This window comes from Ammospiza nelsoni, chromosome 7, assembly GCF_027579445.1.
Source record: "Ammospiza nelsoni isolate bAmmNel1 chromosome 7, bAmmNel1.pri, whole genome shotgun sequence".
NCBI lineage: Eukaryota > Metazoa > Chordata > Aves > Passeriformes > Passerellidae > Ammospiza > Ammospiza nelsoni.
The window spans coordinates 39,015,083-39,034,986 of record NC_080639.1 but is presented as its reverse complement, the minus strand read 5'-3'; the positions used below and the strand labels follow the sequence as shown (position 1 = coordinate 39,034,986).

The 19,904-nt window shown below is 53.8% G+C and overlaps 2 protein-coding genes across 2 annotated transcripts in view; one reads left to right on the top strand and one right to left on the bottom strand.

Moving 5' to 3' along the window:
• Positions 1-2,987, bottom strand: part of GALNT13 (polypeptide N-acetylgalactosaminyltransferase 13) — a 41,317-nt gene extending 38,330 nt beyond the window's left edge. Inside the window, exon 1 of the mRNA XM_059476195.1 lies at positions 2,776-2,987. The gene's annotated coding sequence lies outside the window, so the exon portion shown is untranslated. The remainder of the gene's footprint in view (positions 1-2,775) is intronic.
• A 9,550-nt stretch (positions 2,988-12,537) lies between these two features.
• On the top strand, positions 12,538-13,204 carry RPRM (reprimo, TP53 dependent G2 arrest mediator homolog). The gene has a single exon (XM_059476263.1). The coding sequence runs from the start codon at positions 12,538-12,540 to the stop codon at positions 12,949-12,951; it is 414 nt and encodes a 137-aa protein (XP_059332246.1). The 3' UTR covers positions 12,952-13,204.
• Positions 13,205-19,904: the final 6,700 nt, after the last annotated feature.

Here is a 19,904-nt window from a genome sequence, read left to right as displayed (position 1 = left end):
CCATGGAGCACAGGATGGCCCCACAGAGCTGCGCCTAAGCAGAATTCCCTGTTTTTACCATCCAACAGGTCAGGAGAGAACCCAAATCTCTGAGCACCAAAAGCCCCTGTGACAACCAAGAAATTGTTTAAATCCCACTGGCTCCCACTCCAAAGCCATCCTCACAGAAAGACTGGGATCTCCTCTGTCCACCCCTGGTTCATTCCTGCCTCATCTCCTGCTCTCTGAGGGAAGCAGATTTGTTGGGATTGATCGGCTCTCAGTCTGTGGGATTTCAAAATAAAGCATAAAGCACCCCAAACCTATTTTCCTGTGTCCATAAAGGTGCAGGCACACGGAGCTCAATCTCCCACACCCCCAGGCAAAGTTTTCCTTGGATTCACCTGACGGACAAAACCCTCTGGAATTTCCTAACATAAAAAAAATAAAGGAGAAACTCCCAATTCCTTCTTTGCAGGCAATTCCCAAATTTCCTCCATGAGCCACGATTTTCCTATCAGTTTCCAAAGCAGTGGGGTTTGATTCCTGCATCCCCACACCCTGCAAACCCAAAGGCCCATTAAACACGAGGAGGAAGGAACCCCATCCCATTCCACACATTGCCACATTTAGAGCAGCCCAAATTTCCTGCGGAATGGGGTGCTGGGGGTGCAGATGGCGGGGAGAGCTCTGGCAGCTCTCACTCCTAAAAACCAGGAGCTGTTTCTGGAGCAGGTGGGAAGAAGGTGGGAACAGGCAGAAAACCCCAGAACTGTGTGTGGGATCGTGCCCCTCCCCTCCCAGCCTGAATTGGGGGGAAAAAAAAAGAAAAAAAAGGCAGATTTTTCCTTCGAAAAAGCAGCTTTTTACATAAGAAAAGCAGATTTTGACCCAAAAAAAACCCACAGATTCTTAAACTATAATATCACTTTTTTTTTTCTACAAGGAAAGCAGATTTTTAAATAATAATATCACTTTTTTTGCACAAGTAAAGCAGGTTTTTAGACAAGAAAACTACTTTTTTTTTGCACAAGAAAAGCAGATTTTAAAATAATAATATCACTTTTTTGCACAAGGAAAGCAGATTTTTAGACAAGAAAACCACTTTTTTTTTGCACAAGAAAAGCAGGTTTTTTACACAATTAAAGGAGGGTTATACTAAAAAAATTATATTTATACACAAGAAAAACAGATTTATATCCAAAAATGAGGGTTCTACTCAAAAAAATTAGATTTTTACTCAAGAAAAACAGATTTTTATACTGGTATTTTCCTAAAGTGTGGTTTCAATAATAACACAAAACACCAAATGTGCAGCACAAGACGAAAATTTTTAAAATACCAAGAAGCACACAAAACCCATCTATATATAACCTAAAAACTCCTAAAAATACCTTAAAACCTCAAGTTTCAAGGCCTCATGTTGCCCTCAAAGCCCAGCAGCCACCAAGAGTTAAAATAATCTTTGCCTCCATCATTCCCGGCGTGCCTTAATCTCCCGTTAATCTTTCCTCCCCCTATTCCCAGCGCCCAAGTAAATTCCAGCCCTTATTTTCCGACTAAAAACAGCTTTTACCAGTTATTTTCTCTTTATCCATTCAGACCGATTCAATTTCTAACGAAAAAAAGGGAAAATAAACGGAAAATAAACTTGATTTTCTGTCAGCTCGGAAGGGACTTCTCCCCGATTGCGGGGAAGGCAGCTGGCATCCCAACTTTAGGATTTTCTGGGAAAATCCCAGCTGTTAACAGCCGAGCCAAATCCCATTTCCAGCAGTGCGGGCTGTTTCTATCTTAGGTCCACGCGGGAGGAATTTAAGTGGAATTTAAATGGAATTTAAGTGGAATCATCCCAGCATCTTGCTCTGTGTGAACACTGGGAGAAACCACTGGGAAAACCGGGAAGCAGCCAGGGAAACCTGCGGCTGGGAATGCCAGCCCGAACATCATTCCAGGGAAACCTGACAACCCCAAATGCGATTCCAGGGAATCCCAGCAGCCCAAAACATCACTCCAGGGAATCCTGGTACCTCAAAAAAATCATTCAAGGAAAACCTGGCAGCCCCAAATGTGATTCCAGGGAAACCAGGCAGCCTAAAACATCATTCCAGGGAAACCTGACGGCCCCAAAACATCATTCCAGGGAAACCTGACGGCCCCAAACGCGATTCCAGGGAAACGTACAGCTGAAATCGACAGCCCAAACCGCTATTGCAGGGAAACCTGACAGCCCAAAACATCATTCCAGGGAAACCCACAGCTGAAATCCACAGCCCTGAGCGCTATTCCATGGAATCCTGGCAGCCCAAAGTGCTATTCCAGGGAAGCCTGACAGCCCCAAACACGATTCCAGGGAATCCTGGCAGCCCAAAGCAGAATTCCAGGGAAACCTAGGGGTGAAATCCAGAACCCAAAACGTTATTGCAGGGAGCCCTGACACCTCTAAGCGCAGGAGAACCCAGGGGTGCAATGGATAACCCGCCGCTCCATACCACAGGCAGCCCCCGCGCGGTTTTGCAGGGATATTTGGACGCTCCCTCACGGCCCTTCCTCGGGGAGCTGCCGAGCAGAGCCCGGCGCCGGGGCTGGCTCAGGGCTGCTCGCACACCGCCGGCCCAGCCCGGCTGAGCCCGGATTAACCAAAGCTCCCGGGAAAGCCGGGATCAGGGACAGCGGGGGGAGCGGAGCCGGGAGCCAGGGGATGCCTCGGGATAACGGAGCCGGGAGATCCCTGGGGATAACGGAGCCGGGGCTGAAGGAGCGAGGGGAGCCCGGCACGGACCTCCCCGGCCTCACCTGCGGCCGTGTCCGGGGTGGGCTCAGCAGGATCCTGAGGGCTCAGCAGTGTCCGAGGGGTTCAGCCCCGTCAGTCGGTGGGGTCAGCAGAATCCTGGGGGTCTCGGCCCCCTCAGTCCGAGGGGTCAGCAGGATCCTGAGGGGTCTCGGCAGTGTCCGAGGGGCTCAGCCCCGTCAGTCCGAGGGGGTCTCAGCACTGTCCTGAGGGATCCGGCACCTCCAGTCCAGGGGTTCAGCAGCGTCCGTGGGGGGCTCAGTAGTGTCCGGGGGTGCTCAGACCCCTTAGTCGGGGGGATCAGCAGGATCCTAGGGGGTCTTAGCAGTGCCCGGGGACGTTCAGCAGCTCCAGTCCGGGGGCTCAGCAGGGTCTAGGGGTGCTCAGACCCGTCAGTCCGGGGGCTCAGCAGGGTCTAGGGGTGCTCAGACCCGTCAGTCGGGGGATCAGCAGGGTCTAGGGGTGCTCAGACCCGTCAGTCGGGGGATCAGCAGGGTCTAGGGGTGCTCAGACCCGTCAGTCCGGGGGATCAGCAGGGTCTAGGGGTGCTCAGACCCGTCAGTCGGGGGATCAGCAGGGTCTAGGGGTGCTCAGACCCGTCAGTCCGGGGGATCAGCAGGGTCTAGGGGTGCTCAGACCCGTCAGTCCGGGGGATCAGCAGGGTCTAGGGGTGCTCAGACCCGTCAGTCCGGGGGATCAGCAGGGTCTAGGGGTGCTCAGACCCGTCAGTCGGGGGATCAGCAGGGTCTAGGGGTGCTCAGACCCGTCAGTCGGGGGATCAGCAGGATCCTGGAGGGTCTCAGCAGTGTCCGGGGACGTTCAGCAGTTCCAGTCCGGGGGCTCAGCAGTGTCCGAGGGCTCAGCCCCGCCAGTCCTGGGGGGACTCAGCGGCATCCAGGGGCTCTCAGCCTCCGGCGGGGGCTCAGCGCGGAGCCGCCGCCCTCCTCCTCCTCCTCATGGCCGGGGCAGAGCGGGAGCCGCCCCGCCTCGGCCGCAATGGCCGCGGCTCCCGCGATGCTGCGGCTGGGCCCGGGGGCAGCGGGGAGCGATGGGAGAGGATGAGGAGGAGGAGGAGGGAGGGATGGCGAGGGAGGGCCGGGCAGGTGCCGGGGGCGGCTCCGGCCTCACGAATCGCGCACGGAGGGAAGGGGCGGAGGCGGCGCAGGAGGGAGGGAAAGGCGGGGATGGGGAGGGAGAGGAGGCGGCTGGGATGGAGAAGGGATCAGGGCCGAGGGGATCGGGGGAAGGTTGGGATGCTGAGGGGGGTGTGACAGTGTGGGAAGCGGTGAGGAGGAGAGCAGAGGGGTGCGGGAGGGAGAGGTGAGAAAAGCAGGGGATCAGAGGACGTGGAATGAGGTGCTGAGGAGAGATGGGGAAGGCTGGGATGGTGAGGGGATTGGGAAATGTGGGGAATGTGGGATGGGGTGCTGAGGGAGCAGGGGAAGGCTGGGACGGTGAGGGGATTGGGAGTTGTGGAATGAGGTGCTGAGGGAGCAGGGTTAGGCTGGAGGGGCCGGGGGGAGCCCAGGGAAGCAGGCACGGGCCCTGGAGCACATCTGTTGATTCCAGGCCCGCACCAGGGCAGGTTCCCATCCCAGGGCCGCTCCCATCCCCCGGGGCCATTCCAGATTCCCACCCCTCAGGCCCAGGGGCTCCAGCTCTCCTGCCGGCATCTGGGTGGAATTCCCTGACCCATTTTTGCAGGGAAATGCGCTCTCAGGGAAAGCAAACCAAACGGTAAAAGCTGCTCATCCCTCTGTGCGGGAGGAACGGGGCAAAGACTGCCCAGACTGGAGCTTTTGGGAATCCCAGCCCAGGCAGGAATTCCCAGTTCCCAGTGTCCCATCCATGCCTGCCCTCTGGCACTGGGAGCCATTCCCTGGCTCCTGTCCCTCCATCCCTTGTCCCCAGTCCGTCCCCAGCTCTCCTGGAGCCCCTTCAGGCCCTGCCAGGGGCTCTGAGGTTTTCCTGCATCCTTATCTTCTCCAGGGAACATTCCCAGCTCTCCCAGCCTGGCTCCAGCGAGGTTTTCCAGGGATCCCTGCCCTCCTCTTCCCCTCCTGTCTGACCAGCAGTGCCAGAAACTCCAGACTCCCCACGTTTGGTTCTTGGGAATTAAATAATAACACTACTACTATTATTATTGTTGTTGTTGTTGTTGTTAATGACAACATTAACAATAACATTAATAATAATAATAGTGTTGTTACATTTTTTTATGAACACTAAACACACAAACAGAAATTATTTGACACAAAAAAACCTCCTGGCACTTTGGATTTTGTTCCTCATCCAAAACCAGAAGCGATAAAAAAAATGTTCTCCTTAAAAAAATAATTAATTAAAATATTTCCACCATAAGAAATAAGCAATAAAACCATTTTCCCCTTAAATATTAAGTAATAAAAACATTTTCTTCCTTATAAAACAAGCAATAAAAGCATTTTGTGTATAAAATAAGCAATAAAAGCATTTTTCCTTATAAAAGTAGTCATAAAATTATTTTTTCCTCATAAAATAAGTCATAAAAGGATTTTTTCCTTTATAAAGTCAGCAATAAATGCATTTTTCCCTTTATAAAATAGGGAATAAGTGCATTTTTTCCTTAATAAGGAATAAATCCTTTTTTTTTCTTAATAAAGTAACTCATAAATGGTTTTTTCTCTTTGTAAAATAAGCAATAAAAGCTTTTTTCCCCCTTATAAAATAAGCAATAAAGGCATTTTTTCACTAATTAAAATATTTAATAAATTATTTAGGGGCCTCTTTCTCTCCCCAGCACATCCTGAAAAATTCCTCCGAGTTTTTGCCCTGCCTTTGGGCAAACCAGCAGAATTCCATGATGGAATGGTGGATTTCATCCAGTCCCAGCAGGAAAATCCTTCTGTTTTACTCATGGAAAAATCCTGAAATGGATGAGCTGGGAGGGCCCTTCCAGAGCATTCAGGATTTTGGAGGTGAGAACCAGGACACCACTCCTGTGCCTGGAAACAAAGGGATCTTAAAATTCCTGGGTTTTCCAGCAAGGAAAAAGAAGAGTTTTAGTTGGGGAAAGAAATTCCCTCCTAAAAAAGCCTTGGATGAGTGGAGAGGGGGAATGGGTTTTGTACAGAAACCAAAAATCCAAGTTTTGCTGGAATTAAAAACTTCCAGGAAACAGCAAAAAATTAAATGTTCCCCAAAAACTTCCTTTTAATTGTGTGCAACAAAATTCCATGGAGCCTTTGGAAACAGCAAGGAGAGAACAATAAACTCTGAAATTAGCTGGAAAATGCTAATTAAAAATGCTAAATTTTAAGCCTGGCAGTCCCAGAACTTTTCCTCTAATTCCAGATTCCCACGTGCCAGGCTCCCACATAATTCCAGGATTTAGGATTTATTCATTTTTCAGATCTCAGTGAATCCCTGGCCAATCCACAACAAAGGAAACCTGGAGAAAATCAGGAGAGGGAAGGAGATGTCCAAGCCCTGGAAATGTTCCTCCCCTTCCCCTCATATTTCCTTGGAATATTTTCCTCCTCTCACCCAAAGAGAACTTCCCATCCCAGCCAGAGAGTTGAAAACTTTTAAAAATGAAAATAGAAATAAAAAACAGAAATAGAAAAATTAAAATTCAAAAAAGGAAAAAATAGGAAAAATTAAAATTTACAGGGAAATAAAAAATCACAGGGAAATAAAAAATCACGGGAAAAAAAATCACAGGGAAAAAAATCACAGGGAAAAAATCACAGGGAAAAAAAATCACAGGGAAAAAAAATCACAGGAAAAAAAATCACAAGAAAAAAAAATCACAGGAAAATATCCTTTGCACATTTTAACTTTCATTTAAATGTTCTGAATGCGTGGAAAACAGGCGGAAAAGAGCCAGGTTTGCACTCAAGGAGGTTCCTGCATTCCCTGATTTCCCTCTGGAGCCACCATTATTCCCTTTTCCCAAGCTTCCAAGAAACGGAAGAAACTCTGGGAATAAAGGCAGGAAGTTGGGAAAATCCCCAGCATGGACCAGTGCTCCAGAGGATTCATGGAATTCCCTGCTCAAAGAGCTGAAAATCCAACTGTTCCCAAAAACCCCAGGAGGTTTGGCTGGATTTGGGGAGCACCAGCAGCTCCTTGGGCTCATCCCAGCTCCCTCCTGGAGAAGGGCCTGGATCAGGCCCTGGGAACCCTCCTGAGGAGCCTCTCCTGCCCCATTCCAACATTAAATTCATTTAAAACCCCTGGATCCCACCTTACCTTACCTTACCTTACCTTTCCTTTCCTTTCCCACTGCACTTCCAGGAGGAGGAATTCAGCCCCAGGATCTGCTGGGCCAGGCCTAACTCAGAGCTCTGTTTTATCTAAGCCAGGCTGAAACCCCCAGCCTCATTTTCCCCTTTTCCCAAGGCCCTTCCCAACCCAGGACACCTGGATCTGGTATCCAGGGCTGGGAAGGGCTGGTCCCTGCACCTGGATTTGGGATTGCACTCCCAAATCCCACAGAAAGAGCCCTCTCCATCCTCTTCAAATACTCCAGTAAAGCCACTCCCCCTTTCCTTATCCATGGCAAATGTGGGTGAGCCTGATTTCCTGGGAAAACTGTTCTATTCCCTAGGAAAACTATTTCATTCCCTGGGAAAAGGATGGGATGGCACCAGCAGATTAATTTAATGGTTGTTTAATTGGAATTTAATTGGAATTGTAGCTGTCCTTTCTATAAAACCCTGTCACTGCTGCTCTGGGAATGTGACCAGAGTTTCCCACATTATCCCATGATCCCAAACTTATGGGAAGTTTAAAAAAACCATATTGATTGGATGGCTGATACTAATGGGAATTTGTTGGTAGCAAACTGATAACAGTGACTTCAGACCAAGATTGCATTTCCAAGGATCCTTCCTGGAGCTGCAAAGGGCACAGAGCTGCTCTGGCAATCCCAGCCCAGGCAGGAATTCCCAGTTCCCAGTGTCCCATCCATCCCTGCCCTCTGGCTCTGGGAGCCATTCCCTGGCTCCTGTCCCTCCATCCCTTGTCCCCAGTCCCTCTCAGCTCTCCTGGAGCCCCTTCAGGCCCTGCCAGGGGCTCTGAGGTTTTCCTGCATCCTTATCTTCTCCAGGGGAACATTCCCAGCTCTCCCAGCCTTGGAACATCTCCATGGCCTCTGGGGTCACTCAGCAGCTCCACATCCCACCCATCCATGGGATTGTTTTCCACTCTTTCATTCCTGCTTATCTCACTTAAGCAGAAGCAGCAGGGATTTTTTACACCCCGAAAAGGAGGATCCTGGAGTGGGATGTGGGCCCTGCTGGCAGTGTGTGTTCCCAGCTGGATCCTGGGATGAAAGGGATCCTGGCACAATCCTTTCCCTAATTTTGTGTGCATTGCCCTGCTCAGAACAGAACAAATTCCAATCACAACCAAAGCAAAAATGTAGGGGAACAAATACAGGTAAAAATCAAATCTGCCAGGGTCCTAAAATTTCCCAGTGGAGATTTTATCAGGCACTGGGATCCCCGGGGTTATTCCCACAGAGATGTGTGGTGGCTGCAGGAGGTCCCTGCCAGCCTGGATGGTGACAGGTATCCCTGTCCATGGAAAGGGTGGAATGGGATGGGATTTAAGGTTCTCCCAATCCCAAACCCTTCCATGGTCTGTGATTCCAGCCGTGGAATTCCCGGGAATCTGAAGCGCAAGGAAGGGAGCAGAGCTCTGCAGTGACAGCGGGCCAGGCTGGTGCTGCTGGGATTTTGGGAATAGGAATTGTGCCCTTGGGAAAGGGGAGCGGCGGGGAAGGGGCTGCCCGGAGCCCGGGGCTGTGCCCGTCCCGTTCCCGGGCTCATTCCCGGGCCCCGGTGCCTGGATCCCAGTGTCCCGGTATCCCGAGTGTCACTAGGTGTCACTGCTCTCCCGGCAATCCCGGCCCCGCTCCGCATTCCGGGATACGGGGCTGAGTGGGACACCGGGAGCCAGGAAACAGGGATGTGTGGGACAGGGATGGGGAATGGGATCGGGATGTGTGGGACAGGGATGGGGAATGGGACAGGGATGGAGAATGGGATCGGGATGTGTGGGACAGGGATGGGGAATGGGATCGGGATGTGTGGGACAGGGATGGGGAATGGGACAGGGATGTGTGGGACAGGGATGGGGAATGGGACAGGGATGTGTGGGACAGGGATGGGGAATGGGATCGGGATGTGTGGGACAGGAATGGGGAATTGCACAGGGATGTGTGGGACAGGAATGGGGAATTGGACAGGGATGGGGGAATGGGACAGGGATGTGTGGGACAGGGATGTGTGGGACAGGGATGGGGAATGGGACAGGGATGGGGAATGGGATCGGGATGTGTGGGACAGGGATGGGGGAATGGGACAGGAATGTGTGGGACAGGGATGGAGAATGGGACAGGGATGGGGAATGGGACAGGGATGGAGAATGGGATCGGGATGTGTGGGACAGGGATGGGAGAATGGGACAGGGATGTGTGGGACAGGGATGGGGGAATGGGACAGGGATGTGTGGGACAGGGATGGGGGAATGGGACAGGGATGTGTGGGACAGGGATGGGGAATGGGACAGGGATGGGGAATGGGACAGGGATGGGGAATTGGACAGGGATGGGGAATTGGACAGGGATGGGGGAATGGGACAGGGATGGGGAATTGGACAGGGATGGGGGAATGGGACAGGGATGGGGGAATGGGACAGGGATGGGGAATGGGACAGGGACGGGGGAATGGGACAGGGATGTGTGGGACAGGGATGGGGAATTGGACAGGGATGTGTGGGGCAGGAATGGGGAATTGGACAGGGATGTGTGGGACAGGGATGGGGAATTGGACAGGGATGTGTGGGGCAGGAATGGGGAATTGGACAGGGATGTGTGGGACAGGGATGGGGAATTGGACAGGGATGTGTGGGACAGGGAGGGAACAGGAGCCTTCTTGCCTCCAATTGTTCCTCTCATAATTTAGAGATGGGATTTTCTTGCCATAATTTAGGGATGGGATTGTTCCTGTCCTAATTGAGGGATGGAATTGTTCCTGCCATGACTTCAGGATGGGAAGCATTTCCCTTGGAGTTGCCAAGAGCTGGAGGTGAAGAGCTCAAGGACAGAGCTTGAGCCACGTGCCTGCTGAGAACAGAGAGAGCCCCATTCCAAAGGGGAATAGTGAGGAGCTCCAAGAGCTCTTCCAGCTTTTCCCCTGGCTGCAGGAGCTGCCAGCCCTCCCTTGGCTCCTTAGAACCAATCCCATCTTCTCCTTCCAGCAGGAAAACAGAATGTTCCCACTGGATGAGGGAGCGAGGCAGGGCCAGCAAGGCCCTGCTGCTGGGGGGATCTCAGCAGTGAGGGGACCCCACAGGGCACTGTCACCCCTAAAGGTGGCCCCTAATGGCGCAGGGGACAGGACAGGGGCACAGGTGGCATCCACCACCCAGTTCATGGCAGAATCATGGAATGGCTTCATTGGAAAAGCCCCCCCAGGTCACTGAGTCCAAAACTCCCCTAGCACTGAGGCCCAAGTGCCACCCCAAGCCACCACAGCAGGATGAATCAGCTGGAAAGGGTTTGGAAAACATCCTTTCTCCAGGCCTTGGCTTCTCCACCAGGTCATTCCCATGAGGAGCATACCAGGAAATCCTCAGCTGCTCCAGGGCCACCACACCCCCGTTGGCAGGGATTGTCCCAGCCCCTCTGATCCCACACAGATCCCACATGGATCCCTGGGGCCGTTTGGGATGATCCCACATGGATCCCTGGGGCCGTTTGGGATGATCTCATCTACACACAGAGATCCCTGGGGCCGTTTGGGATGATCCCACATGGATTCCTGGGGCCGTTTGGGATGATCTCATCTACACACAGAGATCCCTGGGGATGTTTGGGATGATCCCACATGGATCCCTGGGGCCGTTTGGGATTATCTCATCTACACACAGAGATCCCTGGGGCTGTTTGGGATGATCCCACATGGATCCCTGGGGCCGTTTGGGATTATCCCAATTCCACACACAGATTCCTGGGGCTGTTTGGGATGATTCCAATCCCACTCAGAAAGGACAGCACAGGGTTAAGCTCAGCTGCCGCTCCCAGCTCCACATCCTCACTCTCCTCCAGGAAATCTCCAAGTCACGGCTGGGCCGGAGCTCGGAGCTGGGCCTGGCCGTGCTGCCCATCCCTGGGAGTGCTGCAATGCCGGGATACACACCCAGCCCATGGCCCTGCTGTCGGCAGCTGCTGAGCCTCCAGCTATTCCCAAACCTCCAAAATCACCCGCGGAAAATGGGCCCGGAGCAGCCCCAGGCTGGGCAATACCCTGAGCGGAGGGGGACGAGAATTCCCAACAATTCCCAGGCGTTTGGGATTCCCAGGGAATTTGGGTCCCTGGGGTGCTCGGGCGGCTGGGCAGGGATGGGCAGTGGGATCCAGGGGTTCCAGGGCTGTCACCGCTCCTCTGGCACTGCTCCCACACACACGGGAAGGCTTCGAAACGCTCGGAGCTGGATCTGCCATGAAAACAGAGCTGGGGGGACTTTGGGAATGGGGGTTCCACCACCCCAGCCCACAGGGCCCCAAAGGGCTGCTCTGGCTCTTCCCGCGGCTCCCAGGACTGACCCTGCACCCCTCAGCAGAGAAACCTCCTCCAAAATGTGTTTTCCCAAAAAAACCCACTCCCAATTCCCTGGGAGTGCACAGCCCAGAGCTCACTCCCACTAAAACCCACGTGGGAAATCCCACTCCCACTAAATCTGCTCCCTGCGAGTCCCCCTAAAAGCACTCGCAAACCCATTCCCTCAGAGCCACTTCCCAAAGGCCCCTCCCTCAGGAAAGTCCATCCCTGAAATCCATTTGCCAAAACCCAGCACAAATCCCATGGGCAAAAATCCTGCTCCCCCATTCCCCCAAATCCCCCTTCTCATCCCCCTTCTCATCCCCCTTCTCAGAACATCTCCCACCAAAACCATGCCCTAAACGCCCCTCACAACCCCCCTTGCCCCATTCCAGCTCTGCAAGCCCCAATCCCATTCTCCTGACCCCCAAATCCTCCCCTGGCCACACCCAGAGCCCCTCCCAGCCCCTCTGTGCCCCCTTCCCCACGCCCCCTCCCTCCTCCCCAAACCCGCTCCCCTCCCGACCCTTTGCCATGCCGGACCCTCTTCCCAAAAACGCCGTCCTCCCCATTTTCCTGACCCCCCCATCCCGATTCCCAAAAATTCCCCTCAAAGCCGCTCCCCTTCCCACGCCGACCCCTCCTTTGTCACCCCAAATCCCCTCCCTCCTTCCCGTTCCCCTCCCTGACCCTTTCCCATCCCTTCAACCTCTCTCCCCTCCCTTTTCCCCCTCCCGCCCCAAACCCGTCTCCTCCTTTCTCCCCCTCCCTCCTCATCCAAACCCTTCCCCTTTCCTCTTCCTCCATCCTCAAACCTTCTCCACTCCCTTCTCCTCCTTCCTCCCCATCCAAACCCTCCTTTCCTCCCTCTCTCCCTCACTCCACCCCCTCTCCCCTCCCTATCTCCATCCCAGCCCCTCTCCCGTCCCTCCCTCCATCCTTTCCCTCCCTCCCGGCCCATCCCGGTCCCTCCCGGGGCGGAGCAGGATCGGAGCGGGCGGTGCCGGGCGGGCAGCGCGGCGGCTCCGCGGGCGCGGGGCAGCGCGGAGCGGCCAGGCTGGGCTCGCCTGGGCTCGGCACGGCTCCGCCCGGCCCGCCTGGGCTCGGCACGGCTCCGCCCGGCCCGGCTCGGGCCGCCTGCATGCGGCGGCGGCGGCGGCGGGGCTGCCGGCAGGGATGAACGGCTCCTCGGCGGGGCTCCCGGCGGGGCTGAACGGATCCCTGGGGGCTCCGGCAGGACTGAACGGATCGCCGGCAATGCCGGCAGCCCCGAACGGCTCCTCGGCGGCGGCGGCGGGGCTGCTGGCGGGGGCCGGGGGCGCGGCGCTGGAGCTGGAGCGGGCGCTGCGCTGCTGCACCGCCGCCTCCGTGGTGACCGACGGCAGCGGCGCGGCGGCGGACGAGCGCAGCCTGTACATCATGCGCGTGGTGCAGATCGCCGTCATGTGCGTGCTGGCCCTCACCGTGGTGTTCGGCATCTTCTTCCTCGGCTGCAACCTCCTCATCAAGTCCGAGGGCATGATCAACTTTCTGGTCAAGGAGCGCCGCCCGTCCAAGGAGGTGGAGGCGGTGGTGGTGGGGCCGTACTGACCGCGGCGCCGAGCCCGGGCTGCCCGCCGGACCGACAGCCGGACCGACCGCAGGACTGACCGCAGGACTGACTGACCGCCCGCAGCCCTCCCGCGGACACGCGGGGTCGGCCCGGAGCTTTTCCTCCTCAAAACCATCAGGCGAATGGATGCCGGCGTGCCGGAGGTCGGGAGATGCTCGGGGTGGCCGGAGCCGCCCATCCCGGCCCATCCCGGTCCGGCCCGGTCCCGCCGCCCGTGGCTGCCGAAGTAAAGCGTGCTCTGATGGCAACAGGTCTGGGCTCCTTATTCCGTCCGCCTCCATTTCTTCCCCTTCCCTTTCCCCTTCCCCTTCCCGCCCGCCAGTCCGGGATGCAGCCGGGATGAATCTGCCCCTGTGCCCCCGCGGCCCGTCCGGCGGGATTTCCCGTCCAGCCGGGCTACATCTTCCCTTTCCCAGCGTTTTTCCGGCCCTTTCCCAGCGTTTTTCCAGCGCTTTTCCGGCCCCCGCGGCTGGCCGAGCGCGGGACCCGCATCCCTGATCCCCGGGAGATGCGGGAATTGCGTTCCTGCCCCTGTGGCCAGGGAGAGCTCCCAGCCCAGCCCGGCGGGATCCCTCTGCCCAGGAATACAGCGGCAATTCTGGCTCTGGGAAAGCACAAAACCGAGTTTTATTGTCCCAGCCACAAGCCGGACCAACAGGTGACTTGGCGCGGGCACATTCCAGGCAGGGAGAAGCCGCTGCTCCCACGGGATTTGGATTTCTCCGTCCATTCCCTCCTCAGGGATCTTCCCGAGATGTTTCTGCCATGCCCGGGGGCTCCGCTGGCTCCTGGATAAACCCGTGCTCCTGGATAAATCCGCGCTCCCACAGGCGCTTCCCGGGAATCCCGGCAGCGGGATGGGCACGCAGCGGCTCCCACAACCTGCGGGAAAATCGCTCTCCCGACACCCAGATTCCTGCCGGGAAATATTGATTGTCCGTGGTTTTTAGTGCTGGAAGCTTTTGGAGCTTCCTGGTTTATCCCGGGGCTGGAGATGGCCGAGCTGCCGAAATTTAATGGGCGCCCCTAGGAGAGGTTATCGGGAGTTTAAAGCGGGGATGGGGAAGGTGAAATCCATTTACAGCTGGGCTGGAAGGGGTGGAAAAAGCCGGAGCTGCCAGAGGCGCTCGTGGGAGAGGCTGAGGCAGAGCAGAGCATCCCCATGGAATCAATTCCCCGCGCCCGGCAGGAATCTCGGCAGCGATCCCTCATTTCCAGCCGCATTCGGGGGAGGACAAAGAACAGATCTGCCTGTTCTCCCGGGAACAAACACAGCCCGGGTCGGGAATCACAGATCTGACATCTCCCCCAGGCTGCAAAGATGTATCCAAAATTCCCCTTTTTTACCCTTCAGTGCCACAGGAACGTTGGGAAAAGGGGAATTTTAGGATAGCACAGTAAGAGGGAGAAATAATGGAGAGGTTTCAGTCATTCCGAAGCATTTGCAGCTGTTGAGCTGGAATGCTTTGTGGTGTGGTGGAGAACACGAGCATTCCCAAATCCTAGAATTCTTGGGCACTTTTTGGCAGTTAATACGTCAGGAATCCTTCATTAATTACAGGGAATGCTTAGAGTGGAACACATTTTAATTAACCTTAATTCCCAACACCGGAATTCCAAGCCAAGGCAAACACCTGGTTCTGAGCTAAAATTGTGGAATTTTCAGCCTCAATCCAAGATCCCTCCTTGCCTGGTGCCCCCACTCTAATCCAGTGTTTGTGGCTCTAATCCCTAAAAATATCCCTCATTTTAGGCAGGGATGTGTTGGGGAAAGGGTTTTTCCTGCTGTGTGATATGGGGTTGTTGGGACACATCCAGTGCATCCATGGGATTTGGGAATTGGAGAACAGATGGGATATTATAACCTGTGCATGGGCTGGGAGAGGGAGGGGGAGAAAGAACCTCTCAGACTCTGGCACCACCTCAATCCCACACTTTTGGGGTGATAGAGGAGCAGGAACTTCATGGGGAGCAAAGATTTTGCAGCTGCTCCCACCATTTTTAGGCAAACACCTGGAAAGCTGCAGGAATAATCTGTGGGATTGACAAATTCTGGATTGTTGGGGGTGAACAACACCCAGAAATCCCCAAGGAGAGCAGGTCCTTGATGGAATACTTGGAATTCTCCTGGAGTACAGCAATGTGAGACTCCAGTGCGACTTTGCTGGAGCCGGGGTTGGAATGCTCTCACCCCAGGCTCCCTGAATTCCTAATTCCTGTCTCCACAGCCATGACATCATCCCCATGGATTAAATCCCAGTGCCAGCAGCTCCAGGACAGAGCTCAAGGCCACACACCCTCAGCGTTCATATTCCAGCTGGAAAATCCCAGAAAAACCCTCTGCTGGGAATAAACCCCTCAAATCCCACCCGGATCTTGGGGCCAGCCGCTGTTCCTGCTTTCCCAGGATTGCAGGATGGGAGAACAAGGATGGGTTTCCCCCTTCCAACCCCAAAGTGATGCGGATCCATCCCTGGACAATCCTGGAGGCACTCCTGGAGCCCCTTTGGAGAGGCTGGGTCGATGTCTCAGCCGGAAAAAATTCATTAAAATTCATTAAAATCACCCCTGGAGCTTCCAGCACCTCCGGACAGCCCTGGAGGGCTCAGGGTAATGGCTTTGGGGTTTTCACCCTCTATTCCCCACCTCTTTTTGGGAATCCTTCTCCTGCCCTGGAGGGGAAGGAGCACTTTGGCTGCTCAGCCACACCGGGAGCAAGGGGGTTAATTCCAATCCCGTGTTCAGGCCAAATTCCCAACGATTTTTAAAGCAGCTCGGCTCTAATGAGGGAAAATCTGCACCCGGAGTTCATTTGGACCTAAAAAGTGAAATCTTTGTAGGGACAGAGCAGCTCCAGCTTCCTGGTTTGCCTTAATATTTATTATTCCAAATGGAATCTGTTCCTGGATCCTGCAGCCCTGGGGCTGGCAACTCTTAATGAAAGGACGTTCCCCAAAAATCCCAATATTCAGCTGGGAATCCCTCTAAATATCCCAATATTCAGCTGAGAATCCATCTAAAAATCCCAATATTCACGTGCAAAATATTCACCACTATAAAATTCCTCATATTCAGCTGGGATGCCCCTGTAAAATTCCTGGTATTTGGTTGGGATCCCCCTCTAAAAATCCCAATATTCAGCTGAGAATCCCTCTAAATACCCCAATATTCACCTGAAAAATATTCACCACTATAAAATTCCTCATATTCAGCTCGGGATCCTCCTCTAAATATCCCAATGTTCAGCTGGGAATCCCTCTAAAAGTCCCAATAATCAGCGGGATCCTCCTCTAAAAATCCCAATAATCAGTGGGGAACACACTTTAAAAATCCCAGTATTCAGAAGATAACCCCTCCTAAAAATCCCATTATTCAGCTGGGAACCCACTTTAAAAATGCCAATTTTCAGCTGTCCCTCATTAGCAGGAGCCCATTAACGATCATTAACGAGCTCTCATTAGGGGCTGCTCCCCCTCCCGGGCCTGTTTGTGTCCATGGATGGATCGGCTCCCATTGATCCCAGCGGGAACAGCGCTCCAGCCGCAGGGCACAGCGACCCTTCCGTTCCTCTGGGACACAACCCAGCAGGGCCAGCTCCGCAATTAAGGGTTGGAGTTGCTGTTCCAAAATCGGAATTTTGGAACCAAATTTCTCCAGGCAACTCCCAGCCCCTGAGCCTGGAATTGTAATTCCCAAATTCTGGAGTCAAGGGGTTGGTGCAGGAATTATTTTGAAGTGTTCAGGGAATGTTGGAATTAAAGGTTGGTTTCTCTTATCACAAAATTCCCTGAGTCTTCCAAGGTGAAATTCTACCAACAGCATCTTCTCCCTTCACTGAACTGAATTCCAGCCCAAGGAGTATTGGTGGATATGGAATTTCCTCCCTCTGGAACATGGGAGAGCTGGGAATGTTCACCTGGGGAAGGGAAGGCTCCAGGGAGAGCTTCCAGAACATTCCAGGGCCTGAAGGGGCTGCAGGAGAGCTGCAGAGGGACTGGGGACAAGGGATGGAGGGACAGGAGCCAGGGAATGGCTCCCAGTGCCAGAGGGCAGGGATGGGTGGGACATTGGGAACTGGGAATTCCTGGCTGGGCTGGGATTGCCAGAGCAGCTGGGGCTGCCCCTGGATCCCTGGCAGTGCCCAAGGCCAGGCTGGAGCACCCTGGGACAGTGGAATGGGATGGTTTGAAAGTCCCTTCCATCCCAAACCACCCCATAATTCTATGATTTATCCAATGGCCACTGATGCATTTACTGTGATCTGGGTTTTTTTTTTATAGACACCTTTATTATTTCATGCCAAAAATCCAATATTTTTTATCGCTTGGGCCCAGACACTTGCACTGAAGATGGAAGCTGAGGGAAGTTGGAGCTTTCCAGGGCTGAGCAGATCCATCAAATCAGCCACGGGCAGCTTGGGACCTATTCCACAGTTATGGGATGTATTTTTAGCCCGTGGAAAAGCAGTGCCAGGAGCACCTGATATGACAAACACACGCAGCAATCCATCACTGTCCTGGCTGTTATTCCATCACAATCTGGAGGGTTTCACTTCCCCACTCCTTGCTGCTGTTTGGGAAGTGTCTCCAGGGAGCCTGGATGGCACAACCAGGGAGGGAGATGGAGATGGGGAGGGAGGAGGTGGAAGCAGGATTAAATAAATGGAATTGGGATGGAGGAGATGGTGTGGGGATGGAAGAGATGGAAATAAAGAAAATGGAGCCAGGATGGAGGAGAAGGAATCAGGATAAAATAAAAGGAGTCAGGATGAAGGAGATGAAGTGGGGATGGAGGATATGGAGATAGAGTGAGGATGGAGGAGATGGAGCAGGGATAAAGGAGATGGAAAGGGAATGGAAGAGATGGAAATAAAGGAAATGGAGCCAGGATAGAGGAGATGGAATCAGGATGACATAAATGGAATCAGGATGACATAAATGGAATCTGGATGAAGGAGATGGAGTGGGGATGGAGGAAATGGAGATGGAGGAGATGGAATGAGAATGGAGGAGATGGAATCAGGGCAAAATAAATGGATTCGGGATGAAGGAGATAGAGTAGGGATGAAAGAGGTGGAATGGGAGCAGAAGAGATGGAAATATAGGAAATGGAGCCAGGATGAAAGAGATGGAATCAGGATGAAATAAATGGAGTCAGGATGAAGGAGATGGAGTGGAGACTTCTCCCTGTCTCCAGCAACATCCAAGGACCTGGAGTGAGGAACATGAGGATTCACCCATGGATACTGGACTCAAGAGGAATGTAGGGATGATTTCACAGCAGGAAAAATGCAAGAGTGGGTTAAAACCTGACACAGGAAATCACAGGTTTGTTCGGGCCTGTGCCAGGGAACTAATTACGGATTTGTAGTCCTGGATAATGGAAGCTCAAAATCCCACTGGGATATCACCAATGAACTGGGAAGGGAGAGGAACAGCAACAAAAATCCCCAGGAATCTGGAAAAGTTATGAAGAAATGAATCCACAAAATAAAAACATGTGGCCTTGGCCAGAGAAAGGGAAAGGAGTGTGGAATGTGGGATCCCAGCAGCAAATAATCCCTAATTCCATGTGTCAAACCCCTTTGGAATATCAGCAGAGGGGGAGCCATGAATCATCTTAATTCTCTTTGCACATTCCATGCACTTCCCATCCCTTTTTGCCCTTTTCCAATTGTAACTCCTAAACTCTGGAGTCAAAGGTTGTTGCAGAAATTATTCTGAACTCTTAGACACCTGTTGGAATTAAGGGTTGGTTTTTCTCACCCCAAAATTCCAGGAGTCCTCCAAGCTGAAATTTTACCAACAGCATCTTCTCCCAGGCCCATTTTGTTACAGGAATTACAGCTGGAACAAAGCAAATCCAGGGATAGCCTTGAAGTGGGAAATGAATTCCCTTGGGAAATAAGAGGATGTCATTGGAAAATAGAGGCCAGCAGGAATTAGCTAATGAGCCCTGACACTGGTCATCCTTGGACACAGCAGGAAAATCCAGACATTAATTAAAGTGAGGGTTTCGGGAAAAATGATGAACTTTGCTGTAAAAGGAGCTCAAAGCTTCCAGGGAGCTCTGTGGTGCCATGGAGGAGCTGGGGCATTAATTGGATTAAAGGCTTGGGGAGACCTGGAACAGCAGCTCTGGGCTGTGGAACAGGGAAAAGGTCTGGGAATTCGTGAGGGACGTGATATAGAACCATGGAATTGTTTGGGTTAAGAAAGACCTGAGTGAGCCATGAACCATCAGCGTTAACCCTGGCCCCAAGTGCCACCTCCATGGGGCTGGGAACACTCCCAGGGATGGAGATTCCACCTCTGAGTGCTGTGCCAGGGCTGGAAATGGCTTTCCATGAAGGAATTGCCCCAAAATCCCCCCTGAGCTGCCCTGGGCCAGCCTGAGGCCGTTCCCTCTGCTCCTGTCCCTGTTCCCTGCGAGCAGAGCCCGACCCCCCAGCTGTGCCCTCCTGGCAGGGAATTCCAGAGAGGGAAAAGATCCCTGGGGATCCTCCTGTGCTCCAGGTGAGCCCTGCCCGGCTCCCTCAGGGATTCTGCAGCCCCGGCCCGGCTCCCTCAGGGATTCTGCAGCCCCTGCCCGGCTCCCTCAGGGATTCTGCAGCCCCTGCCCGGCTCCCTCAGGGATTCTGCAGCCCCTGCCCGGCTCCCTCAGGGATTCTGCAGCCCCTGCCCGGCTCCCTCAGGGATTCTGCAGCCCTTCAGGGTCCCTCAGGGATTCTGCAGCCCCGGCCCGGCTCCCTCAGGGATTCTGCAGCCCCTGCCCGGCTCCCTCAGGGATTCTGCAGCCCCGGCCCGGCTCCCTCAGGGATTCTGCAGCCCCTGCCCGGCTCCCTCAGGGATTCTCCAGGCCCCTGCCCGGCTCCCTCAGGGATTCTCCAGGCCCCTGCCCGGCTCCCTCAGGGATTCTCCAGGCCCCTGCC

Coding starts and splice junctions, on each gene's coding strand:
- RPRM (XM_059476263.1), top strand. CDS start 12,538: ATGAACGGCTCCTCGGCGGGGCTCCCGGCGGGGCTGAACGGATCCCTG.